This window comes from Natrix helvetica (genome assembly GCF_964273705.1).
Source record: "Natrix helvetica genome assembly, chromosome: 2".
Classification (NCBI taxonomy): domain Eukaryota; kingdom Metazoa; phylum Chordata; class Lepidosauria; order Squamata; family Natricidae; genus Natrix; species Natrix helvetica.
This window is the reverse complement of record NC_138552.1, coordinates 66,925,938-66,952,891: the sequence shown is the minus strand read 5'-3', so window position 1 is coordinate 66,952,891 and position 26,954 is coordinate 66,925,938. Positions and strand designations below refer to the sequence as shown.

Sequence of the window (26,954 nt, the reverse complement as noted above, 5' to 3'; positions counted from 1 at the left end):
ATGAGTAGAGTATTTTATTGATAGTAACCTTACAACCAAATTATAAGACTCTTGAGAACCCACTTATTTTATAATCAAGAACTTAATCAAAATAAACCCAGTATTTGTATTTAACAAAATACTATAATAATCTGTAAATCTTCTCTTTGTCGTACAAAATAATCGTATTGCACTTACTCTATTCTAATTCTCTTCAACAGGGCTAAAGTGCTATAATCAATGTTGACAGCAAATTGGCATCATGCCCTAAATGATATTGCAGTTCTTTTATTTACACCAAAATAAGATATGGTATGAAGCAGCAAAACATTTGGGGTTCATTTTTTTCATGTACAAATTAAGGTACATAGCTGGCTATTCTATATTAGAATTCCGAAATGTATAAGGCCTGTTTTACATAAATGCAGGAAATCCCCGGCATTTGGTTAATACTTAAATCATGCCTACAATTCAAAAAAGAAAAGTGTTTGAATAAAAAAGATGTAGATATGTAACTCACTTTTATGCATATTTACTTGATATCCTATCCCGCTGTACTAGACAGGCCCCTCAAAGCAAAGCACTTAAAGGAGTTTAATAAGTTCCTTAGGGTATTTTCTTTCTGAAGGAAGCTCCCGTAGAAAAGAAGTATAAAAACTAACTTTCTAAGTTTGGTTTATAAACGTAGAATAATGATGTTGGAAGAGATCTGAACAGAAGCAGGACGAACAGTATCTCTTAAATCGCAGTCTGTGCGATATTCTCTGTTTTTAGAGCAAGACAATTTGAATCTAAGGTAGTAGGTACTGTTATGATTCAAAAATGAAACTATACCTGGTAGCTGAGTAACAGGTTGATTTCATATATTTTCAGGGGCTAATTTCCACCCTGCAACACTGGAATACTCTAGTTCCTAGATGTAAAACCGGCCTATTAAGTTTGCAGATCATCTTCCTGATGGGAGAGGAATCAGAATAGGTTTAAATCTCCTGATTTTTGTAAAGGTTTTGAGCGGACTTGCCTAAATAGTTTTGTAAGTGTCGAAGACTAAAACTGCTGTTCACAATTTCTGCTGTTGAGTTTCCTTGAGCTTAAATAAGCGATTTTCCATTTTGGGATCGTCAAGATTTTGAACTAAAAAAAAGGAGAAAAAATAATTAAATTGGAGTAATTAAGTCATTATTTTTATTTTACTCATATTACTCTTACTTGGGAATCATCATTCACATTCCCCATTGTGGAAAATTTCAATTTGTGAAGCCTTTCTTCCAGACACGATTTGCAAGTTCATTAATTAAAAGTGAAACAAATTATAATGCAAACTTTGTATATATTATAATTTGAACATGGAAATTACAAAAAATTACCATTGAAGCTATCTTGCTGGCCAATGAGAGCAGCCTGCTTATCTGTTTCGGATTCTGCCTCATTTGTATCTAAGTTGTAATCGGCCCCTTTATTATCCTGGCCCACTCTTTTGATTTCAAGTTCACCTGTGAAAACAAGTCAAACAATAACTTCATGCATGCAAACTTCATGCAAATTGAAAAGATGTCTTCTGCTTTTATTGCAAAGATGAATTTTACTGCACAATAGATATTAAGAGAAAAAATGCATTAATAATGTAATTAATCATATGCATCATGAAATCATAAATCATGTTTCCATATTTCCATATTGTGCTTAGCTATGGCTTGCCAAATTCTTATAATAAATGGATTTACTTCACACTTAATCAAACATACAACAGTTTGATCAAGCAGAATGAAACCTATAGGATGGGTGGCTCAGTGGCTATAAGACGCTGAGCTTGTCAATCAGAAAGGTCAGCAGTTCAGCGTTTCTAATACTAGTGCCATGTAACAGAGTGAGCTCCCGTTACTTGTCCCAGCTTCTGCCAACCTACAGTTTGAAAGCACATAAAAATGCAAGTAGAAAAATAGGGACCACTTTGATGGGAAGGTAACAGCACTCCATGCACCTTTGGTGTTTAGTCATGCTGTCCACAGGACCATGGAGACGTCTTCAGACAGCACTGGCTCTTGGGCTTAGAAATGGAGATGAGCACCGACCCCTAGAGTCGGGAACGACTAGCACATATGTGCTAGGGGAACCTTTAGCTTAACCTTGTAAGCCAGAATCAAACATACAACAATTTGATCAAGCAGAATGAAACCATGAACTCTGGTTTTCTTTGGACCATGTAACAAAACAAATTACACAATTTACAATCAGTGCCACCTATAACAACATAACAATTCTATAAACCTTAAATCAATTATTCCACTTCCTCAAATACTGCCACCCAAATACAAAACAGGGAAAGCAATCTTATACTAACCATTTTTATTAGTTTCCTGGTCATCATGCTGCAAGTCATCATTTAAGAGTTCCTCTCGTTCAATTTCTTCAACTTCGTTTGCTGCGTTGACATCTTGGTGGCCTATGAGTTCTGAGAATTTTCTAGCCTGGCTTTCTACTGAAGCTTCTCCCAGTACATTTCTAATTTGCTCGTGATGATTCGACTCTGGTTCCGGTTTGGGAGGAAGTGCTTTATTATCTCTGCTAGAAATAGAAGGTATTTGTAGGTGGCCTTGATTGAGAAGAACCTCCTCTTTCCTGGATTCTTCAGTAGGAACGTCACTGGTTCCTTACATAAACAGAAGAAACATTTTTAGAGCTGACTTAATTCAAATTTTAATATGAATGTGTTTTCCTATGTTTGAATCATAGACTGAGGTATTCAGAGCAAGAAAATCTAAAATTCTTCCAGTTCTTGGAAGTTAATTTGGAAGCTTTAAACTTAAAAAAAAAAAGCTAATGAGGCAAATTGTTCAATATGCAGGTTGGAGATTGGAGATCACTACATGTTTCTATATAAGGTTCTAATATAAAAGATACATATATGTTGCTCAGGGTTGAACTGGAGAGTCTTTGATGTCCGCTGAGATTGAATGCTTGCTTGCAGGCATTTCATTGCCTGACTAGCTAACACTATCAGTGCTAGTGACTATGGGGTTTGCTCCTTGTTTATATACAGATAGTCCTCAGGTTATAACTATAGTGGAGCCTGCTCATTAGAGTCAGTGTTTGGGAGGGCCCTAAGTGAACTGCCTCATTGAATGATTACTTCATCCCTGCTCTCCACAATGCATCTGTTAACCAAACACATGTCATTAAGTGGAGCATGGGGTGGCGTCGGATGGGGGAGACCCTGGGGGACCAGCATTAGCTTGGTTGCTCTAAAGGTAGCTTTAGTGGAAAAAAAACCACAAGATTTTTTTTCTGCATATCACTATCCATACCTCTACCAGCGTTAGTCTTGTAGACCTAAGAAGGGAGGAAAATTGCAAGTTCGCCAGCATTATTTTTTGTTCAGAAAAGAGGCCATTGGGGTATTGTGCCATGTGGCCTAGAAACAGAGCAATCTATCCTTCACTTCCAGATCTCCTGAGCTATGGAGATTTTTGAATGGTGAGCAATTGGTGAGGGGGGAGGAGGAGGAACATGACCAGGAATTGGAATGGCAAAGCAGGTGCGGTGCCTGGGGGACCGATCTTGCAGACCAGGAATTGGGGGGGGGGGGGAATAGGCAAAGGGCACACTGCAATGTCTCTGACTTGATCATAACAGCAAACAACCTCAGGATGCTACAGTGGATGTAAGTCATAAGTGCCTTTTGGTAGGTCCTTTGTCACTTCAAACGGTCGATGAGTGATCAGTGGTAAGTCAAGGACTACTTTCACCCTGCCAGTGTTGGTGAGGGTGAAATTTCTCCTTAATAATTCCTTGATCAGGATATTGTTTTCAGTGGTGGGATTCCAAAAAATTTTCCTACCAGTTCTGGGGGTGTGCCTTGGTGGGTGTGGCATGGTTTGATGGTCATGGCTTGGTGGGCGTGGCAGGGGAAGAATATTGTAAAATCTCCATTCCCACCCCACGCCAGGGGAGGGATACTGTAAAATCTCCATTCCCTCCCACTCCAGGGGAAGGCTATTGCCAGAGGTGGGTTGCTCCTGGTTCGGCCGAACTGGTAGTAGCGGCGGTGGGAGGCTCCGCCCACCCACCCGGACGCTTCTGTGCATCTGCATAAGCATCGTGTGCGTGCACAAGCGCACAGGAACCGTTAGTAAAAAATTGGCAACCCACCTCTGATTACTGCAAAATCCCCATTTCCTTCAGATCAGCTGGGACTCGGGAGGCAGAGAATAGAGAGGGGCGGGGCCAGTCAGAGGTGGTATTTACTGGTTCTCCAAACTACTCAAAATTTCCGCTACCAATTCTCCAGATCTGATCAGAACCTGCTGAATACCACTTCTGATTGTTTTCTACTTCGTTGATTATTTCAAGATTGACCTTGAAAATTGTCCCGCTCCCAAATCATGGGGAAATTAAGGTATAGAACTCTATTGGGGAATCTTATCTGGAAGAAGTTTTATATTTGAAAGTAATCAAAAGAAACATGTCATTTGTCCAAAAGTTGATGAAGGCTTTTTCCTGAACTACTTAGAATGTGAATTGAAAGGGAAATGGTCCTCTTGCATTCACCCTTCTTTGAAACATGATCTCTAGTAGTGCATATATACACATATGAGCGGTGTGCAAAATTCAGCAACCAAGTGAAATAAGAGATCTCTATAATATTCTCCAGCTCATATTCTTCTGGGAGCTGTTTGGCATATTCCAGAAGTAAATTCTACAGAGTGAAAACGTTTCAAAGTGTCCTGGATATGGCATTCATATTCACATTCATTTCATGACAGTAAAACAAAATTTATTAACTATTCAGTTTTAAGCAGTTATGATTTGATAATGATTCGCCATTATTGAAGCAAAATAGATTATAGGACTTAATACAAGCCTCTTGACACATACTTCAACTCCACATTCCATATGAAATCTTAATGACAAAAACAAAATGATATTATTGTTAATTGGTATATTTTTACCTTTTTCTCTATGATGATTCAATTCTTCTTTGCGTAATACAGATATTGGTCTTGAATCTAATTTCACAGACTCATTAGGCATATATTTTTCTCGAAGGTCTTTTTCCTCGTTTGTCAGATCATGATGATCAATCTCTGTCTCTCCAAAATTCTGCAGCTGTATATTGGCCTTAAAAAAAATACAGCATTTGTTCTATTTGTTTTGTTTTGTACTGAAAAGCATTGCATAGTCTGTCCCCAAATTTTATCCTACAGAATTTCTGAACTATATCAGGGGTGAAATGCTACCAGTGCGCATGAACTGATAGGGATGTTCATGTTGTGAGCCACGCAATCGTCGGAAGCTCCCCCCCCCCCCCGCTTTTTAAAGCATTTTTTTTCCTGCCTATTCGCCTGAACTAGCAGGAAAAAAATGCTTTAAAAAGTGGGGGGGGGGGAAGGTTCCATGACAATCATCTGTGCTGTGTGATCATGGGAAACTTTTTTCACTTTTTAAAGCATTTTTTACTATCTATTTTCCTGAACCGGTAGTAAAAAACTATGCTTTAAAAAGTGGGGAAAAAGTTCCCACGATCGCATGGCACAGCTGAACCTCCCCCCCCCCCACTTCTTAAAGCAGATAGGTAGTAAAATATGCTTTAAAAATTAAAAAAAAGTTGGCCACGGCCACCCAGTCACATGACCCCACCACCAAGCCACACCCACAGAACTGGTGGCAAAAAAATTTACATTTCACCACTGAACTATATATATTTTTTCCCGATTAGCCTTCCTGGGAGGTATAGTTTAATACACCTGTAGGATAGAAGGTTGGGAAAGCGGATGTAGAATTATTTAGCAGACTATAGTGCTGGGTTAATACATAGTTCAGTTTACCTACTTGTGTGTATATTCAGAATATGTTTAAGAGCATACCTCATCACAAAACTGTAAATCCAAATTGTACATAGGCAGAATTCTTGGGTACCCATAATCATAAGAAAAGGGTAATCAATATGTTAAAAACTAAGGAAATTTCAAACGTTGGAAAGTACGTAAGCGTTGGAAGTGTGCATAGCAATAGCCATAGCACTTAGACTTATATACTGCTTCACAGTGCTTTACAGCCCTCTCTAAACAGTTTAGAGAGTCAGCATTTTCCCCCCAATAATCTGGGTCCTCATTTTACCCACCTCAGAAGGATGGAAGGCTGAGTCAACCTTGAGCCGGTGAGATTCAGCTAGCAGTCAGCTGAAGAAGCCTGCAGTCTGCACTCTAACCACTGCACCACCTCAGTTCTAGCGCATATAGAAACCCCTAATGTTTTCAATAATTTTTCCCTAAGGACAATTATACCGATATTTTAGTGCAGCATTGTCACTACGTTATTTTGTTTGTCTACTTGAGCTTCTATTATAAGTTATACTGTAGAGAAGCGTTTCTTATCTGACAATGATTTACTGCACATGCTTTCTAATACATCACACATTCCAGAGACTTCTTCCCTTTTGATCTTTGTTCGTCTTCAAGAAGGCGGACAACATTTTGCTCTTGCCAAAATGTAACAATTAGATAGATTTGTTTATTTTCTATTTTGTTATTTTTGTATTAAAGCTTGTTTTTAATTAGAACATGTTTTTGGGTTTTATTTATTTTTTCACTTCTTGAAGATATGCCTGTTTGGAAAAGCCTCATTAGTTCAGGGTGAAATCTTCCCCTGACAAGCATATCCAGAACACAGCGGGTACACCTCAAGTTACAAGCTGCATTGGTTTCTGGGTGCAACTCCAGGTGCTGGTTGTTATCTAGAAAGCTATCTCATAGAGCCTAGATATATGGGAATATCTATCTCCAATTGTCCAATAATATCTAACACAGCTGGAATACCTTCACTCTTAGGGCATCTGCTTTTTGGAATAGCATTCCCCTTAGATGTGTATAATCTCAATCTACCATCCTTAAAAGAGCATTCAAAATTTGCCTCTTTCCTCATGTTCTGGTCCAGGCCCATTTCTGCATCTAAGTCAATCTTTTTTGTGAATGTCCCTTTCTTCCCAGAATGTCTGCTTCTATGTAATTTTAAATTTGTACTCGATTGTTTTATTTTAACTGAAGGGTATGATTCATTGTCATTGGTCTTTTAGTCTTTGATTCAGTGTTTTTAGTTCTGCTTGAGTCCAGTCCACTATTCCAATTGTTTTTCTAAGGACAGGAATTGCCCAGATATTAATTGCCTTGATAGTACTTCTGCCCCTGAATTTAAGATCATCTTCATTCTCATGCTGTATTTTTTCTAATCTTCTTGACTTCGGTGTGCTTGGTGTTGTCAGCTTGAAGAATACCCAGGTATTCATAGTTTTCTTACTCCAGACTCTCCCTGGTTTCACCTCTGCTGTCTGAACTTCTGGCAAGGCTTCAATTTCTTCCCTCTGGATAGACCTTTGCAGTTCTTTTACTTCTACTTTTGTACATATTTTATTTTGCATTATAAATCAATATTGATTTGCTAGCTTGTGTTGTTTCTGATTTTGGATGTTCTTTCTACAATTGATGCTCTCTTTTCAGATATCCTTTTCTAATTAGACCTGATTTGTAATTCAAATCATTCTTTGCTTTCAGTTTTTTAAATCTGTGATGAGTAAGCAACTTTTCTTCCAATAGTCCTGCAATTGCTGGTTCTTGTTGCCCAGCCAAAAATCTCGAGTCCTATAGCCACTTGTTACCAGATGTCCAGGAACTTCAATATCTAGTACCTCACCTTGTTGACCTGTACAATGACTGATCCAGTAAGTTACAACTCACCATACTGTTTATGGGAAAGACACTTTATTTGGCTACTTACTCTGATGGGACCTTAGGTTTGGTTGAATCTGACATAGTTCTATTTTTTGTCAAAGAATGCAAAACCTACAACCACTTCATTGGGGGTATGTATTACAATCTGTTGACAACAATGTGAAGTCACAACTGCCCATTTCTTTGCCTGATGTTGGCCTTCATATACATCTTCCCCCAAACCCAGGATGGTGTAGTATATAGGCAGATCTAAGCAGTATGGCCTTTCATTTATTTATTTAGAAAGTTTACATGATTAGCCCAACTCACTCACATTCTGGATAGCTTACCGAAATAAAACCCCAATACAAAACCCAATGAACCCCCTCCCTCCAGCAATAAAACTGATGAGGGTCCCCAGGCCCCTGGCAAAACCATATTTTCAGGATCTTTCAAAAGAGTGTCAAGGTGGGGGTCAATCTTATTTCAGCAGAGATAGTGTTTCTCAAGAAGAGAGACACTACAAAGAAGCCCTTGTTCTTGGCCCCACAAGATGGGCCTCCTTAAGAGATGGGATCCATAACACACCTTGTCCTGAAACTGACCTACAACCTACAATTGTACAAAAACCCTCCTGGCCACAACTGCCACCTTTTCCTTGAGCAGGAGTCATGAGTCTAAGAGCACCCGAAGATTACACACCAGCTCTGTATGTGGCAGTATGACTCCATCCAAGTACAAAGATGGCAATTATAACCTAGAGCACATCAGAGGCTTGCCAGGGAGATTGGGGTTTATTGGGTTTGACCCCACTATATTGTTCTGAATAAATAATCATTGTATAAAACCATAAATCATCTACAAAAAGCATTACAATCTTACTTGGTTTTTTTCTGATATATTTGTAGTTAGTTCTTTTTTCTTTTCTTGTAGTATCTTGCTATCTTCTGGTGACACTTTTAGCTTTTCTTCACATTGTTCCTTCAGTTCCCCCATCTCTCTTAGACACTTAGACCTTGAAGCAAAGAAGAGAATATAAAGCAAACAATCTTCATAATTTATAATCCACTAACCAACATGTTGTTATGGTTACTTTTTGATAAGACATGGGGAGACTCGGTTCAAATTACTACCCTGCCTTGAATTCCTCAAAGGAAGTTAAATATCATAAAGAAATAATCTGAACATAGTCTGCCAATCATTTACTGCAGTTTAAAGGCTTCTTGTTAATGTTGGGAAACACCCAGTCAGGCAGGGAGGTGGCCTCAAATGTGGAATTAGCCTTGAATCCTGGTGCAGCCTTGATTCATGTATAATAGGCAGAATATAATAGACACCTTGAACTCTACATGTGTTGATCTGTTGATTGTCCTGACAACAAATTTTCTATTATTGAAGCCTTGGAAAGATCAGAAACCAAAGATTTACTGAGGCCCCTTTCGGCTAATTTAGATATCTGAGGAACTACATGAAGCCTAGTTTCCATGAGAAGAGGAATTTTTTCCAGTCTGCCTTTGACTTTTCCCTTCCTTCTTTTGCACTCACCTTTCTAATGGTATGAGATCAACCAAATATAACTTTCATTTTAACTGCAAATCACGTATATCTCTTGCTTGTTTGATACATAGCTACGTAAAGTCTTTTATTTCAAATGCCAGAATTCATCAATCAGTTAAGTAACACTTTTAGATGTAGTGATCCATAGTGCAAGTATAGCTTCCTTCTGAAACTCCACTGACTTCAGTAGGACTTGCTTCCAGATATGTATAGGATTTAAAAATCTAATCTACCAATTTCAGTAATAGGAATATCATTCATGTTCAGGTTTAACCAAATTTTGATTTGTACTCATTTTGCATAAAAAAAACAACTAAGGCAAACTTACATGTCAAATGAAAGTTTCCTCTGGAGGTTAGTCTGATTGTTCTGAAATCTGTTGACATCTAATTGAAGCTTTTCACATTTCCTCTGCAATTTTTTCAAATTCTCTGCAGCAATTTTTTTTATTGTTAATAAAAGGGGAAAAAGACAAAGTATGAAAGAGCAAAGATTTTTTTTTTCATTAATAAGAGACTGGTCCATAATAATTAGACTAAATAAAACCAATTCTGTTCAGTCTGCCAGACCTATGCTGAATAATCCTATTTATCTAAAAGAAAGGTCGACTTTATTTCCATATGTTTCAGACTGCAGTCTTAAAAGTACAATTGCATGATTATCTTCTAACTTTCTCCTCAATTAGTTTTTATCTCCCTCCCTTCTTCCTTCCATCTTTCTTTTTTTTTCTTTTTACATAAGAAAAATGGATATTGGAATAATATCCTTCATATGCATTTTAAAAAATATGAATAATCCCAAGCATTACTCACACTTCTGGAGAAACCTTTAAATAAATAATAATATCTGCTTCTATCCTGAAAGCCAGTAAAGACTCAATATTTCTAATTCCAGTTTTTGTTCATGATTTAAGCTTCTAATATTGTAATAATGTATGACTTAAATCCTTGTATCAGTATTGTTTAGTAAGTTGATATTTTATTTTTCTGGACACAACTGTTTACCTGTACACTATTCCACATGCTTTTCGCAGGAAGCCATGGTGACAAGACACATGTAAATGACATGAATTATTCAATTTGCATGAACTGCATTATGTTATATAATCATGTTATTTGCATGCGGTCACAATGCACGAGACATTACTTGCTTCCTTGTATCCCCTGCTGCTATCTATTTGGAACCATATATCACAATATATCACAAATTCTTTTCATTTTAAGGAACAAACAAAGAAAAAGATGATCATTCAAGAGTGTGGCCTTGAAACATTTTCTTCAAGCATTGTATTTCAAGTTCCTTTTTTCAGCCAATTATATATGAGACTTATCTGAACCTATATTCTCTGGTTGTCCTTTTTTTACTGTTTTGGAATGGAAAAAAGAATGTATCAGTAAATACAGAACAAAAGTTGCAATGATGATACTTTACTGAAATTTACCTTGAAGATTCTGGATCAGTTGATCATTTATTGTGATGTTATTTAATAATATTTCCTACAATAAAAAAGGGGGAAGTTTCATGGTTGAAAACTATCAATTGGATCCAGCCTTAAATCATATTTAGAGTACATGAGTCAGTGTGACAAGTCACATAGTTAATGTAATAGAACTATTTGAAATAGTCTCCTCTGCCTGAAACTAAGTCTAGATTTCCTCTCAAGCCTTCAACATTTACTTTCTAATTCTCCTTTATTACATAAATGTTAACTAATCCTTGGGAAGTGGCACTTGTTTCTTTTTGCAACTGAAATTGATTTAAAAGAACAGAGATTATAGTCTGGGTATGTACTTCAGAAGTCTGTATTGGAATATTACCAAAACCTTTTCTTCATTTTGAAGAAAATCAAAAGTGTATTTGCTCATCGTTTGATTCTCAATGCACCTCAAATAACAACTAATTACAATTAATGCCACCAATATTTTTTCTCTCACACTGTAAAAGATCCTGAATCAATTTTATTTCTAATTACATTATTCAGCTACACATTCTCCACATTATTCATTTACAGTTGCCAGCTCCGAAGATTATATCACAAATAAGATGTGACACAAGTTCAACATTATTAGAGCTAAACAAATTTAACAGGCTTTTCATGTTAGAATCCTGAATTCCCACACTATTTTCATAACTTTTGCGGGAGTTATCCCTAGAAACTATACATTAATTTTTATCAACAAAGCCTTTTCCTTTATGAAAGAACAGATAATATTAATAGAACATTAATATAAAGTCCCCAAAAGTGAGAAGCATAAAACTTCTACCTTTTCACCTCTGTGTATTTTGTTGATATTTTCTATTTGGAAATCATGCATAGACTGGATTTTATCAATCTGTTCCCTCTGTTTCTTTAGTTCTCCCTGGAATTCATTCTTTTTCATTTCTACAGCACCTCTTTCTGCAGCTGCCCTGCGCATTCTGCCTTCTAGTTCCATTAAACGATTCTAAGAAGAAAAGATTTGAGTAAAAAAAAATCTCCATATATATATATATATACATACATACACAGTATATACCTTTATCACAGTTGCTGACCAGATTAAGTCTCTCCATTATACACAGATAATTAGAATTTGTTTTTCCTTTCTGTATCTTCAAAACAAATCCAAAATTGGATATATTTCTATATGCACACATAGAGAGATTACTATGAAATGCTTATGAATTCTTTAATTCACTAGCTGAATGGGAATCACAAAATTTGAAAATGTGGACAGAGAAGGATGGTGAGAAAAATATTCCTTGTAGTTTTGGATCCTCAGATAAGTAATTGTGAGGAAATGCATTACTTGGCTCAGAGGACAGAATTTCCTGTTACTAGCAGAAATCAATGGAGAGAAGGTAAGGAGCCAATCTGGAGAAGTCTCTTTTTGTTGTTGCATTAATAGACTTGCTGCATTTTCTACAATTATCCAATCTAGTAAAGGTGTGTCTTAAAAGCTGTAAAACCAGCTCTGCAATATTTTCCCAACTTTCATCTTCAATCTGAAGTGAAGATATTTATAGGAGAAAAAAATTCAGTTGGCCTCTATTTCCTCTTATTTGAAAAGAGTGATTAATAACCTTTTTCATGGTGAGAGGGCTAATTTTCTATGTACGTATACACACCTCTTACAGCTAAGAATAATTGCACAACTGTATTTGAATACAGTTATATATTTACCATACTACTAAAAGTGCACTACGTACATGGATCATATACTGCAGCCACAATGCAATGACTTTTTTTCTGCAGTTCAAATGCTATTTATATCTGCCTGAATGTTTATAGTTAGCGTTGGGAATACAGAATGGGAGACTCCCTCCGTTACTATGAAATGTGATCTACTGCATCATCTGTGAAAAAGATACTGATATAATGTTGCTTCAGGGGGATAAAGAGCTCCAGAGAGACACTGCCATTGAACACAGGTGGGTCTGTGTACTCTTAAGAGGCAAAATGGGACATGGATTTGGGTAGCCAAAACCATGAGATAGTAGAACCAATAAGCTTAGAATTAATTCCACATACCGAGTTAAAATAAGAAAGCCGCTGGCCTGTTTGCATATACACATCACATATAATGTAGAGGCAGTGAAAATTGAAAATGGTCTTTTCAATCATCTAAAATTAGTCTAAAGTCATGCCCAATCGTATTTTTTTTCCAGCCAGCAGCCAGCATTGTGCAATGTTATAACTGCCAAGGTATTTGAAAAATGAACCATAAATAGTGAGTCTCATGAAACATTGTCAACACAGAGATATTTTAAAATTTGACTATCTCATGAGATTTGGAAAAAATGGTGGAGCATTAGTGAATGCTGTCTACTGACATCTTTGTATACCACAAGGCTCAAGAGCACCACGTTGCTAATCCCTGGTACAAAATTACATTATTTCCTAGTTGAACAGGATGCAATCTTTTACTAGGTACATTTCTTCTTCCTTATTTGCTTATCTGCTAAGTTCCAAATGTTTGTCAGATAGAATTATTCTAAAGTGCATTGTAATCTTGAGATGGAAACCAACATTTTAAAATAAAATATACACTGATTCACTCATTGTGAAAAACCAACAAAAGAGCAATACCTGCAAATCAACACTACGGGAACTTGCTATCCAGTAATTAAATCCCAGAACAATTATACAAGCCACAAGTGCTGCTAATAGAAGAGGTGGTGATTTTATTCCACGACGAGTGTTTCCTAGCCCGACCATCTTAAAGTTACAGATTTCTGTTGGTTTAAAAAGAAAAATATCTATATTTACCTTTGCTGATTAATGAACATTTCCAAGCAATAAAAAAAACTTGTCAGTAACAGTATCTGCTCAGAAGTAGCTTAAGGCTTGATGAGTTTAAAAAGGCATATATGTACATAAATATCTATATATCTCTATCACAGAAATATATAAAAGCATAATAATCAGAATTCAATGCTTTATGAAACATTTTAACTGCAGCAACATAGAATTTAATCATAATATTGTGATCCAAATATTAGAGTCAGAAAGTGGAGCTTTCTGTAATAGATATCTGTTTATCCAAAATACCATCACAGAAAAGATGAAATAAAAGAATTCTGTTTGCTCTTGTATAAACTGAAATGCAGCAGTACAGGGAGAAAGATTTCAATGTCTCCAAATCACAAATTCATTTGGATTGGAGGATTTTGGAATATCTGCCCAGAAGAAGAGCTGGTGATTATGCAGTATGTTGTGGGCAAACAAAGTCCTACTCTCTGGGCTTGCTTGTTTTCTTGCAGACATTTCACTACTCAAACTAGGTAACATCATCAGTGCTACCAAGGAGTGTTGTTTGTTCTCAGTTTATATTCTAGGGCCGTGATGGTGAACCTATGGCATGCGTGCCAGAGGTGGCACTCAGAGCCCTCTCTGCTAGCACATGCACTGTCGCCCCAGGTCAGATGGCATTTCTTTCGTGAGCTTCTGTTTCCCTGCAAACGACGAAACAGAAGCTCACAAAAGAAAAAGATCTTACCTCTTGCCGCACTCCCGGTGTTGGGATGCCCCGCTTCCCACCAGCCAGCTGGTCTTTGGGTCTCTGTTGAACATGCATACATGTCCGTATGTGCATTCGTGCATGTCCACGCATGTATCTATTCTTTCATATCCACGCGTTCACATGCATTTTTCAGTTTGGGAGTGCGCACAGTTTGGGCACTTGGTGTCTAAAAGGTTGGCCATCATTGTTCTAGGGGTTTGCCCTGTTAGTGTTGGTGGAGCTAGCCTAGGAGATTATTTGGTTGGGCTTACTGTTAGCTTCTTTGGCAGTTTTTCTCAACCTCAAGGACTATACACAAGTCCTTTCACGACCTAGGGAATGTGGGAGATGGGAAATATTTGGTTGGCTCTCAAAGTTCTTTTAAAATCCTGACTTTGCTGTTACAGGACATCCTATTATCCTCCAGTTGGTGCTCCATATCCTTTGAGTGAGTACATGTCTGGCCTTTTAATAACCCAGGCTAAGAAGGAACCAACTAAAAGGTCCCAGTCTGAGCGCTACAGCATTCTTCCAACTCGGAGAATAGTACTCTGATAATACAAGACAAATAGGCTGATGGGGAATAACTGAACATGTAGCTAATAACTGATCACAGGCATTCCAACCACAATTCACAGAACAGCGTTGGCTACACATCTTGGGGCAGCAAGAATATTTTTCAAAAATTTCATTTCTACCAATTTGATAGTATTCTTCATGGCATCAATTCCCTCATGTGCTCTGTACAGGATTTGATATTATGGGATTTACTCTTGCCAATAACAAAACTGGGAACCATGCGTCAAACTTCATTAGTTGCATCGTAAGGCTTTGTAGCATATACTCTGGATCTGCATATAATATAGTTCTATAACATTCTCTTACCCCAATACAGGTATTTATCTGACCTGGCCTTAGGGTACGTTACAAATGTCAAAAAAGTGAGACTTGGCAATTACTGACACATTGAATTAACATCTGCCAAGTTTTAAAGTGATTTTGACATTCTTCCACTAGAAGATTCATGTGATTGTTTGACATTAAGCAGAGCTACCTGGTGTGCTATTATAATCTGCTGTTTATAATCTAAGACCTTGAATAGCAATAGCAATAAGATTTATATACCACTTCACAGCGAATTAAAGCCATCTCTAACCATGGTTTACAGAGTCAGCATGTTGTCCCCAACAATCTGGGTCCTCATTTTACTGACCTCGAAGGGATGGAAGGCTGAGTCAACCTTGAGCTGGTAAGGATCAAACCCCTGGCAGTCAGCAGAATTAGCCTGCAATATTGCATTCTAACCACTGCTCCACCATAGCTCCTTACCTTTTGATTTTCAAGCATTTGTGTTCAAACAACATAATCAATGTAGGGCTTATATTAACTTATTTATGTTTTTTCTATGCACCCAGATCAGATTTCATCAGTGTCATCAGCTGTTCCAATATCCCAAGGCAATAATGGCGAACCTTTTCGGCACCAAGTGCCCAAACCAGAACGCATGTGCAAGTGTGCATGCCGGAGTGCTGGAAAACTGAAGACCAGCTGGCCAGCATGTGAATGCCTGATTTTTGGCCATTTTAAAGGCTGTTTTCAGGCCGTTTTCAGGCCATTTTTGGGCCAGATTCAAGCCTTTGGGGACTGTTTTCTGGGCTGTTTCTGGCCCCCAACAAAGGCCTGGAAAACAGCCCAGAAAATGGCCTAGGTTTTGGCTGTTTTTTGGGCTGCTTTCAGGTGGTTTTCCAGTGCTCTGGCACTTGCAAAGACCAGCTGGCCAGTGCGCATGTATGCGCCAGAAACCAGAAGAGCAGTTGGTGACGGTGCACGTGCCCACAGAGAGGGCTCTGCTTCCCACCTCTGGCATGAGTGCCATAGGTTCACCATCACGGTCCTAAGTGGTACTCAGGATAATTCAACTCTTATCATTCCTCTGGACACATACTCCAGTACAATAGTTCTTCATTTGGGGATATTTCAATTCAATTGGTCTGGCTAATGTTTTACTGAATGACTTGGGAAATGGTCGTGGTAAGTCATATTACCAGAAGTCAGCTAATAGTCAACTGTGAGCTTTCTACCATTCCTCCAAAAATACATTCAAGACAGACAGTTCCTAGCAAGCAAGTTATTTAATATGCACAAGTCCAAAGCAGAGCAAATTATTTGATGCAGATACCAGCCAAGTTGCTTCAGATTCTTTGCAGCGCTTAGTAATAAAGGGGTCTCTAATTAATTTCTTCCTCAGAGCTATGCTAAGCTTTTCAAAAAGAGCCTTGTTGTTAAACTCCATCCTAGCATTTAGATTCTCCTGAAACTAATACAGTTGAGGGTCCTGGATGGGCTTCAGTGAAGAAGACACAAGGTTAACTGATTCATTTGCAGAGGGCTCTGATCTGTACCTGCATTCTAAGCCAAGAGCAGAAATATTAATATTAAACATAATTTCCATCTCTTTGAAGCATAGCAAGAAAAGCAGTTTAGTAGCAGTTACTTCCAAATATTCAAAGAGTGGAAAGGATAATAATTTTATGGTCAGAAATGCTATTCTATCTTTAAGGTTCCCACATGCCTTCAGGGGTGAGCTTCAAAAATTTTAGAAAGGGGTTCTCTGCCTGGTTGCTGGGTGGGCGTGACCATGGTGGGCGTGGCCTAGTCAGCCTCCTGCACCGCAGCGCGGGGGGGGTGGTATTTTTGCCCTCCCCGGTTCCGGATGCTTTCCTTGAGCCTCCAGGAGGACGAAAAAGGCCTCTCCAGGCTACGGAGGCCCTCTGGAGGCCAGAAGCAGGGCCATTTCTGGCCTTTCTGAATTTCCGGTAGGCCCATTTTCCGCCCTCCCCAGGTCTCCGCGCCCGCTCTACACTTACCTGCATCTAAAATGGGCCACGTGGCAACTCGTGGGAGGGGCGAGGTGAGCTGGGCAGGACCAGCCAGGAGTGGGATTTGGGGTTCTCTGAACTGCACAGAATCTTAGCTAGAGGTTCTCCCGAACCCCTGCAAACCCCTGCAAACTCCTGAGCAGCCCATCCCTGCATCCCTTGCTTTGAAATGCTTTGCATCAGTTGATGCGATAAATATCCAAATTCATATTAAGGTCCATTTCTTGCAAATGTCATGCAAGAAAGGAATACCATAGTTGGAGAGATGCTTGAAAAACTGTTGATCTTTAAAATAGAAAAACCATCCTGAAATGGATGAGATTCTTTGCATGATTTATTTAAAAATTAACAGAATAATAGACTTGGAAGGGACCTTGGGAGGTCTTCTAGTCAAACCGCTGTTCAGGCAGGAAGCCCTATACCATTTCAGACAAATGGTTGTCCAATTTCTTCTTGTAAACTTCCAGTGTTGGAGCAATCACAACTTCTGGAGGCAAGCTGTTCCACTGATTAATTGTTCTAACTGTCAGGAAATTTCTCCTTAATAGGTTGCTTCTCTCCTTGATTAGTTTCCATCCATTGCTTTTTTTGTCTTCTAATTAATTGGCACTTTCTTCAATGGGATTAGATTATTCCTTTGAAGTTGATTAAGATCTTTCTTGTGAGAAAGGAACGTGTGTTTTGTAGCCTTTCTGTCAAGGAGGCAAGATGCTTAGTTACACTGTGATTTGCAGGAGTTTGTGCTCAGGATGGATATCAGGAGTTTATTCCAAGATGAGATGCAATGTTTGAAACGTAATTATCTTCCACTCATGAATCTCCATTCTTTCTTTTCCAAAGAAAAGAGATTTTGTCAAGAACAACAATATCATATTGTAAATTGGGAGTGAACCAAACTGTGTTGCTATTTCCTGACAACACAGTACGCCTCTTTATCCTTATCAATGCAACGCCTGAAATCTATATTAGCATTCCCATGCATACAACCCAAAGTATGGATCCTGGACATAGATGACATCTTTGTCATAATAAAAAAAGAACTAAGTAGAGAACACACACGAAACCATCAACATCTTCAAAGGAATAAAATTCACGAGGTAAGAAGAAAAGAACAACACACTATCCTTCCTTGATATCCCCATCAGCAGAATAAGTGATGGCAAATTAGAAATACGAGTCTTCATAAAACTACCCACACCAATCAACTGCTCCACTACCAAAGTAACAACCAGCCTCTCACAAGAGAAGCTGTGTCAGAACACTATTTAGATGAGCATAGAAACACTGCAGAAACCCTGAAAATCAGTAAAAAAGGAAATAGATCATCTATATAAGATCTTCCAACAAAATGGATAGCCACACAGCTTTATCAAAAAGTGCCTCGCCACTCAACCCGATATAACACAATGAACACAAACTGTGAAAAGAATAATATTGCTATCAGGGGTGGGTTCAGGCAGCCACTACTGCTGGATCACTCACACACATGCGCAGTGCAATAAAAATTGTTCTGCGCATGCGCAGAAACAAAAAACAAGATGGCGGCACTGTAGGCAGAGAACCAGTTCAGAGGCATGGCAGGCCTGGATCACTGCAGGTTTCAGTGACCAGGCCGCCAAACCACTACCAATTTAGCCAAACCAGTCCAAACCAGTAGGAACCCACCACTGATTGCTATGCAGTACATAAAAAAAATCTCAGAAACCACCAACAGACTATTACAATGACATGGCATCACCATAGCACACATACTGACTAAAGCCTTCCAAAATATCCTAAGTAAATCAAAAAATCCAGCAGCCACAGAAGAAAACCTGGAATCATCTATAACAGGGGTATCAAACTAGCGTTATCAAGGCGGTGTCACGTGGCTTTTTTACCCTTCACTAAACTGGGCATGGGCGTGGCCAGCATATGATGCATCTATCCCATGAGTTTGACAGCCCTGATCTATAACATACAATGTAAAAACTAAAACAGTCATTATGTAAGATAAACAGGAAGACGACTAACAGAGTGAATCCATGAACACCAACTAGCAATCAAAAGACATGATGAAAACTCTTTTTAACATGCATGGACAGATTTAATCATAGTGTCAATTGAGAAACTGTGAGCATCCTAGACCAAATCAAGTCCAAAAAACCCAATAGAATTCCTAGAAGCCTGGCACTTGGACAAATCAGCCATCGATAGATACATAGAGATATGCAGCATTTATATACCATTAAAAAGAGATAATACAAAAGCCAAAAAAGAAACAAAAAAGACCAAAACACCTCCTCACCAGTAATCACCCAGTTGAACAGACATTAACACCATGATCAACACTAGACCAACAATCAAGAAGCAAACAATATTGCTATCAAAAAACTACCAACTCAGACCAACAAACTAACTGTAAACAACAGCCTAATCAAGCAACTATCAAAACCTCTCTGACCTATACTGATAGGGCAAACCATTAGTATATAAAATGAGAGCAAACCCTACTCCCTACTAGTACTGATGATGTTTAATAATAAAGCCTCTCCAAGAAAGCAATCAAGTTGATAGAGCATCAAGTTCAACCCTGTGCTATTATCTTCTATTGACATGATTATAACTATGTAATACAATTCATCTGTAAATAAAATATTCTCTATGTACAATCCATATTTGTCTTTTTCTTTTTGCCAATGTATTAATAAAGATATTACTTACAATATTAATATTATTAGGGCAAGTGTAAAGAGTAAGAGTTAAAAAATCTAAAAATTGGCAGGACCAAACATTAACACTTTGGTTAACATTAAAGCATTTCACAAAAGATAGATAATTATGATAAGACAATGCAAAGTCAATGATTTATATATTTGAATCAGAGAGTAAGTACAGGTCAGGATTTGTATTATCGCAAACATGTCCACACATTTTTTCATCACAGGAAGAGTTATGTATATGGTACAAAAACTCTTGTGTCTGTAACCTTTAACTGAGTGAAATGATGCATCACATATTCACATCTCCAAATATCTCCCTGGACTCTTAAGAAATTTTCCAGTACATTAGAAGCTCTGTCACTGTTGAAGGCATAGATGAATTTGGTAAGGAAATATCTCTGAAACAATGACCCAAGGGGTCATGGATTGTTCTTAAAACCTTCATACTGGAGATATAACCAAGAACATATGCATCTTAACATACACTATATTACCAAAATATTTGCTCACAACTGATTCTGATTATGTGGATAGGTGAGCGAATACTTTTGGCAATATAGTATAGATATTTCAAGAGCTTCATTTACAATTCTGTTTCTATCAATCTCAAATGCAGGAAAAGCAGGAAAAGATGAAACATAAGATTTTATAGTCCAATTTCTTAATTGGATCTACAACAGGCCAGCATTTGTCACCAACTTTTATAAACAATTCTCCAAAGTAAACTGTAGGAAATCATGTATTGCTTGTTTCACCCAGACCTTCGGCATTTTTCTCCTATTGAGAGGCCTACATGGCCTAACTCTTCAAAGGCTTCCGGAGGCTTTCATGATTTCAAGAAAGAAGGCCTGGTGTGACAGGAAGCTGCGTCAGATAAGTTATACGGGTCTCTCAAAAGCAGGAGAAAATGCCAGAAGGTGAGCAGCACATGGCAACAGATCCTTGAAAGCACTGAGTGAAGGGAGCAATTGTGCAGATCGCCAGGCTCATGTGCATTGAAGAATGGTGCGCGGTGTTATTTCTGAGCAGCAACAATGGTGCTAGGGTTGGCATCGAGTCCTGGGGTGGTGGAAATGGCTGGGATTGCTGAAGGCCCTGGGCCTCTATTTTAAGCCAAGGCCCAGCATTGCAGCCAAGGTCTGTTTTCCCTGCTGATACCAGGAAAGGTAGGCAGTGAGAATTGCAGAGCCTTGGGCAGTTATAAGTGTGGCCACCCAAGTTTTTATCATGTGACTGCGGGGACGCTAAAAAATTTGTAACTTCCCTTCATTCAGCAGCATAATTTCATATAGTTGCCAAATGAATGGTCATTAAATAAAGATAACCTACATTGTCACAGGATTTAAGCTGTTCCAAGTAAAGCTGCCTTTTCCAATTGATTGATCGTGATTTTGTCAATGCCAGTGGTGCTCCAGATGTTACGCTCAAGATACCTATTAAGAGCTAAGGTGGTGCAGTGTTTAGAATGCAGTACTGCAGGCTGCTTCTGCTGACTGCCAGGTGCCTGCAATTTGGCAGTTCGAATCTCATCAGGCTCAAGGTTGCTCAGCCTTCCATCCTTCCAAGGTGGGTAAAATGAGGATCCAGATTGTTGGGGGCAATATGCTGACTCTGTAAACCATAGTTAGAGAGGACTATAAAGCACTGTGAAGCGGTATATAAGTCTAAGTACAACTGCTATTGCAAATATTGGCACTAACTTTGGCTTCTTTTGCCACAATCATTCTAGTTCTGTTTGCAGATCTTTGTGTTTTGTAATCTTCTCTGGTTCTTTCTCTTCTATTCTGCTGTCTACAGGTATTGCAGTGTCCACTCTAAAGATACTTTTTTCCACTTTCTTAGCCACAATTTTAAGCCTGGGGTGTAATGTGGCAGATGCTTGTCTGTTAGAATTCTAAAGTCCCAAAGCATTTTAGCTTTATTTTCTATTACTTTGTCTATTTTGTGCTTCCACCAGTTCTTGTTTACAGGAAAAATGGTATTTCTTGAAGATGGGCCAATACACCATTCATGCTACCATACTATGTCCTGGTGCTGTTTGTAATCAGTCTGTGGAATCTTTCTGCATCAGCTACAGTAAGTAGGTGATCCACTGTTTCTACAACTTCTTTGCAGAGATAGCATTTGCTGTATGTTACTGTCTTCTCAATTCTGGCTTTATATGCATTTGTTCTGAACACTTGGTCTTCCACTTCCAGAATTAGTCTCTCTGTCTTTTTCTTCAACTTTCCTTCTCTTAGCCATTGCCAGATCTTGATGTTACCTCTTTGCCTGCTAGAAGTGCACAGATAGAGATGCCTTGATAGTATTTTGTCCACTGAATTTGAAGACCTTCTTCATTTTCATGATGTATTCACTTCTAGCCTTTTCTTCAGTGTGCTAGATGTTTTCAGCTTGAGGGATGGTCAGGTATTGGTAGTGGTTTTCTTCATCCAGACTCCTGAGTGATTTTCAAATGGCATCTTCATTCCTTCAATTTTCACAATTTTACCTCTGTTGATGGTGAGGGTGATCCTTTCATCCAGCCCAAACTCCATGGAAATATCTTGGCTGTAAACATACAGACAGCTTTGAGCAACGACTGCATTTCAGATGGCGTTTTTCCATACACCTTCAGATCCTCTACGTCAGCGGTTCTCAACCTGTGGGTCGGGACCCCTTTGGTCTTAGCGACCCCTTTCACAGGGGTCGCTAAGACCATTGGAAAACACATATTTTCAATGGTCTTAGGAACCGACACACCAATTTGATGGTTAATACAATACAATAGTAGAGTTGGAAGGGACCTTGGAGGGCTTCTAGTCCAACCCCCTGCCTAGGCAGGAAACCTATACCGTTTCAGACAAATGGCTATCCAACATCTTCTTAAAGACTTCCAGTGTTGGGGCATTCACAACTTCTGGAGGCAAGCTGTTCCACTGATTAATTGTTCTAACTGTCAGGAAATTTCTCCTCAGTTCTAAGTTGCTTCTCTCCTTGATTAGTTTCCACCCATTGCTTCTTGTTCTGTCCACAGGTGCCCTGGAGAATAATTTGACTCCCTCTTCTTTGTGGCAACCCCTGAGATATTGCAACACTGCTATCATGTCTCCCCTAGTCCTTCTTTCTCTTAAGCTAAACATACCCAGTTCCTGCAACCGTTCTTCATATGCTTTAGTCTCCAGTCCCCTAATCATCTTTGTTGCTCTTCTCTGCACTCTTTCTAGAGTCTCCACGTCTTTTCTACATCGTGGCGACCAAAACTGAATGCAGTATTCCAAGTGTGGCCTTACCAAGGTATTATAAAGTGGTATTAACACTTCACGTGATCTTGATTCTATCCCTCTTTTGGGGATCACCACAACATGAGAAACTGTATTAAAGGGTTGTGGCATTGGGAAGGTTGAGAATCACTGCTCTACGTAAAAAGGGTAGAACAGTGTGACAGATATTGTTGATTCCAGCTGTTCAACAGAAGCTTTGGGGGGTTATATTAAAAATCCAACCTTTTTTCAGTCTTTTTTTCATAGATTTCTCCCCTTCCCTTTTTTTTTTAAGGGACCAAACTTTTTTTCTCTCCAACAAGAGGAGTTGAGCTCATCAGACTGTTCATGTCACTAATGCCATGCCTCACCGACAGTAGTGGATTTTGTCCAAGAGGAACAAATGTATACTGGATATATTATGTGTTCAAGAAGACTGGGAATGTTATGTGTTCTGCTAACAGAGAAACTAGCTTTAAATATCTATATTTAAGATCAAGTGAATGTCATCCATACTATATAAAATTCTTATAGCAAGTCTGATTCTTTTGAAAGTCTGGGAGAGTGATTTGCAATAGAACTTGATGAATCATATTAGAAAGCTTTGTGTTATCAGTTCCTTTTAGATTTCAGTGCTCATCAAGAATTAATCAAGAAAATAATCCATAAACTGCATTACATTTCACTACAATGATTTATATACATTGTAATTCTTCTAAATAATGTTTGGGTCTGCATACAAATTGGTACATTTTACCAACTTTTACGGTAATGCTCAAACCCAAATAGAAATATTGAAATAGATATTTAAAATATTTGTACTCCAATTACATATGTGCAGTCAATCTCTTTTGATCATGTTTTTCTCCCAGATTTATTCTTAAGTTTTTGCCTTCAGATTTTTAGTTTGTTAAGTATAAACACAGATCCTAATTAATTATATTAATTCATTTGCCAAATTGTTAAAAATTTGCAAGTTTTTTTAAAATAAAGCAAATTAATACAGTTGAATTTTCCCATTGGTAAAGCATTATATGATTCAGTTGATAAAAGTTCAACTTTTGTGTAGAACAGATACCCCCAAATTGAATATTGCGCTCACAGTGGAAATGTGATTCCAGGGAGTGTAAATCAAATGTATCACAAATCTATTTGACGAAGCACTCATTTTTAACAACTAGCAATCTACAATATTTTAATATCTTCATTAACCCAAAGACATATAATAAATTTCATGACACTCAAAAACAAGACAAAATCAATGCATATCAGCAAAGCAAATCTTTGAATTAAGATAACATCATCTTTTTTGCCAAATTGCTTTCACCAGTCTATTCAAACTCAAATTACCATACTTTGGCCTTAAATGGGTCTGGATTAATGGGTAGCAAATATTTCAAACCTAAACAAATGCTCACCAAAATTAAGACGGACCAGACAGTTTCCACATTACTTCCAGAGCATTATCATCAGCATTGATCTCCTTCCGTATTAACCCCAGCAGAGCACAAGCACATTTAATTTCCCAACCATCACAAGTTACCATACATTTTTTTCCAACCAGTCAAAACCTACCCTCAAGTTAGGTTTCTGCTTACTACTTATTCAATATCTGAGCCAAATGATCTTAAGCCATCATGTTGCTCAGTATCGACTTCAACCTCCTCCCTGCTTTGGACAGATTTCAAAGCAGAATATTGGGAGTAAAAACCTCCAAAGATACTTTCCCTGTCACTCATTATTGCAAAAATACTCCTGCCTTGGTCAAAGCCAGACTTGGAGAGAAAAGCTGCAGATAGGTTAATTAAAGCAAGAGGCTGAAATGGGGAGACCCTAAATAATAACAACCGTACTCTGGGAGTGCTTAATTGAAGAATTGCAACAAGAGAGATCTCCCCCCCCCCCTTCCGCAGCACTTTGTCCTCCAAGGTCTCGCCCAACCTCGATTCCTTCCTCCAAACGGGAATTAACAGAATTCCCTCGGGAGCAAGTGGCCACAAGGACTGACCCCCAAGCAGGGCGAAGGGGCAGAGAGAGAGGATAAACGGGGATGAATGGGCGGCGAGTCCTCAGAGGGCAAATCCGAGAAACTAGGAAGGAAGGGGGGGGACCCAAAAAGACAGACAAGGGGACCGGGTATACAATGAGGGGCGCTTACCTTCCTGGCCCCCCGCCGCTCCGAGGCCCTCCTTGCTCTTAGGCAGGCTGGCAGGGTCACCCCTCCCTCTCCGCGGGGCGAAGGCGAGGAGGAAGTAGCCTCCCGGCGGGCGCCTTTCAAACCCTCCCCGCCCTCTCTTCAGGAGGAGCGGCGGCGGTGGGGAGTGACTGGCTGAGGAGGAGAAGCGACCGGGGCTGCGGCTGCTGTGGGAGAGCCAAGCTCACAGGCACCAGAAAGAGGAGCTGGAGGCGCTGGAGCCTCAACTCCCGCTGGTGCTGCAGGAGGCACTGCGGGCAGAGCAGGAAGTGCAGGCGAGGGAGCTGCCGCCGCTGCTGCCACCCAGGTAGCCCAGACAGGAGCTCCCTTCTTTCGCCTCGCCAAGGAGGAAAGCGGGCAGAAGCTCCTGGGCGGGAAGGCTCGGCCCATCTGCTCGCTGCTGCTGCTTTTGTGTGTGTGCTTGTGTGAATAGCGAAGGAAGAACGAGACCCCTCAACACCTGTCTCCTTTTGCTTTGTGCTCCCTAGAGATTAAGGGGGTGGGTGGGAGAAGGAAAGGATACCTCCCCAAGATAAATTTTGCTGCCTGCTTCCACCGGGCCTCAATAGCCTCTTTCTTGCAACATGATTCTACCGCCCAGAGCAGTGTTTGTCAAGCGCGTGAACTTTTAAGGTGCGCGTGGATTTCAATTCCCAGAGGTCCCCAACCCTCACATCCTGGACATAAACTATCTCAACGTCTACCCTCAAAATGACACTATAGGGCACTGCATACCAGAACAACATTTTCCCTCCAATGCCATCACTCTGCTAAACAACTAATCCCCACAAGACTGTCAAATTATCTACTAAGACTCTTACTATTCTTCTCTTCCTTCCTAGTACCTATCTCTTTCTACTTATGATTCTAACCATGTTGTTTGTATCTTTAAATTTTGTAGTTTTATTTGTTTCCTGGTATAATTTGATTGCTTATTAGTAACTTATGACTGTCACTAAGTGTTGTTATCTTATGATTCTTGATGAATGTATTCTGTTTTATTTTTCTTTATGTACCCTGAGAGTATATGCACTAAAGACAAATTCGTGTGTCCAATCACACTTGACCAATAAAGAATTCTATTCTATTCCATTCCATTCCATTCTATTGAAGTTCATAAGGTTGAGAAACAGGACCTTAGAAATAGCCCATCCTTCAAGTAAGAGTGAGTTAAGAAAATGAGAACAACCTGCAAAAAAATGTTGTTAGATTCAGGCAACGAGAGAACAGACTTCAGACGATAGTGACAAACAGCTCTTTATTAGTTAGGTAGTAGTGATCCAGCTTGCTATGGGGTCGTGCAGCTCCCCTTTTATAGGGATCTGGCAGACCTCCCGTCCAATCAGAACAACCCCTTGTTCCCGCCCTAGTGGCGGACCTGAGTGGAGACTGCAGCAGTTTATGCAAATATCTAACACCCCTCCCCTCTTAGATGGAGTGTTCCGGTTAGTGACAAAGTCCTGTAAGTATGCAGGTTTCTGCCTTGTTCGGGTGGACCTGCGTAATTCTGGTTGTGCAGGAGCGGCCGAAAGATTGGAGTGTCCTTTTTGTTCCATTGCCCTGGCTGGGGATTGCAAATTTCCTTTGCTATGAGGCTGCTCCGTTCTTTCGTTGGTCTCAGGTTCCACCTCTGGCTCTGCTGTGCCGTAGTCGTCTGTGATGGGTGAGTCGGGTTGTTGTATCGGCAGTCTTTCCGATGAGATGAGTTCTTCGTTT

The 26,954-nt window shown here is 39.2% G+C and overlaps 1 protein-coding gene across 1 annotated transcript; it reads right to left on the bottom strand.

Moving 5' to 3' along the window:
* On the bottom strand, window positions 1-25,624 carry GOLM1 (golgi membrane protein 1). The gene is made up of 10 exons (XM_081941765.1): window positions 25,203-25,624; window positions 13,309-13,454; window positions 11,504-11,683; window positions 10,681-10,735; window positions 9,568-9,670; window positions 8,565-8,697; window positions 4,929-5,097; window positions 2,321-2,629; window positions 1,347-1,472; window positions 1-1,113 (listed from the first exon to the last, which is right to left on the bottom strand). Exons 2-10 carry the CDS (start codon window positions 13,435-13,437, stop codon window positions 1,040-1,042), a joined length of 1,278 nt encoding a protein of 425 aa, XP_081797891.1. The 5' UTR covers window positions 13,438-13,454; window positions 25,203-25,624; the 3' UTR covers window positions 1-1,039.
* Window positions 25,625-26,954: the final 1,330 nt, after the last annotated feature.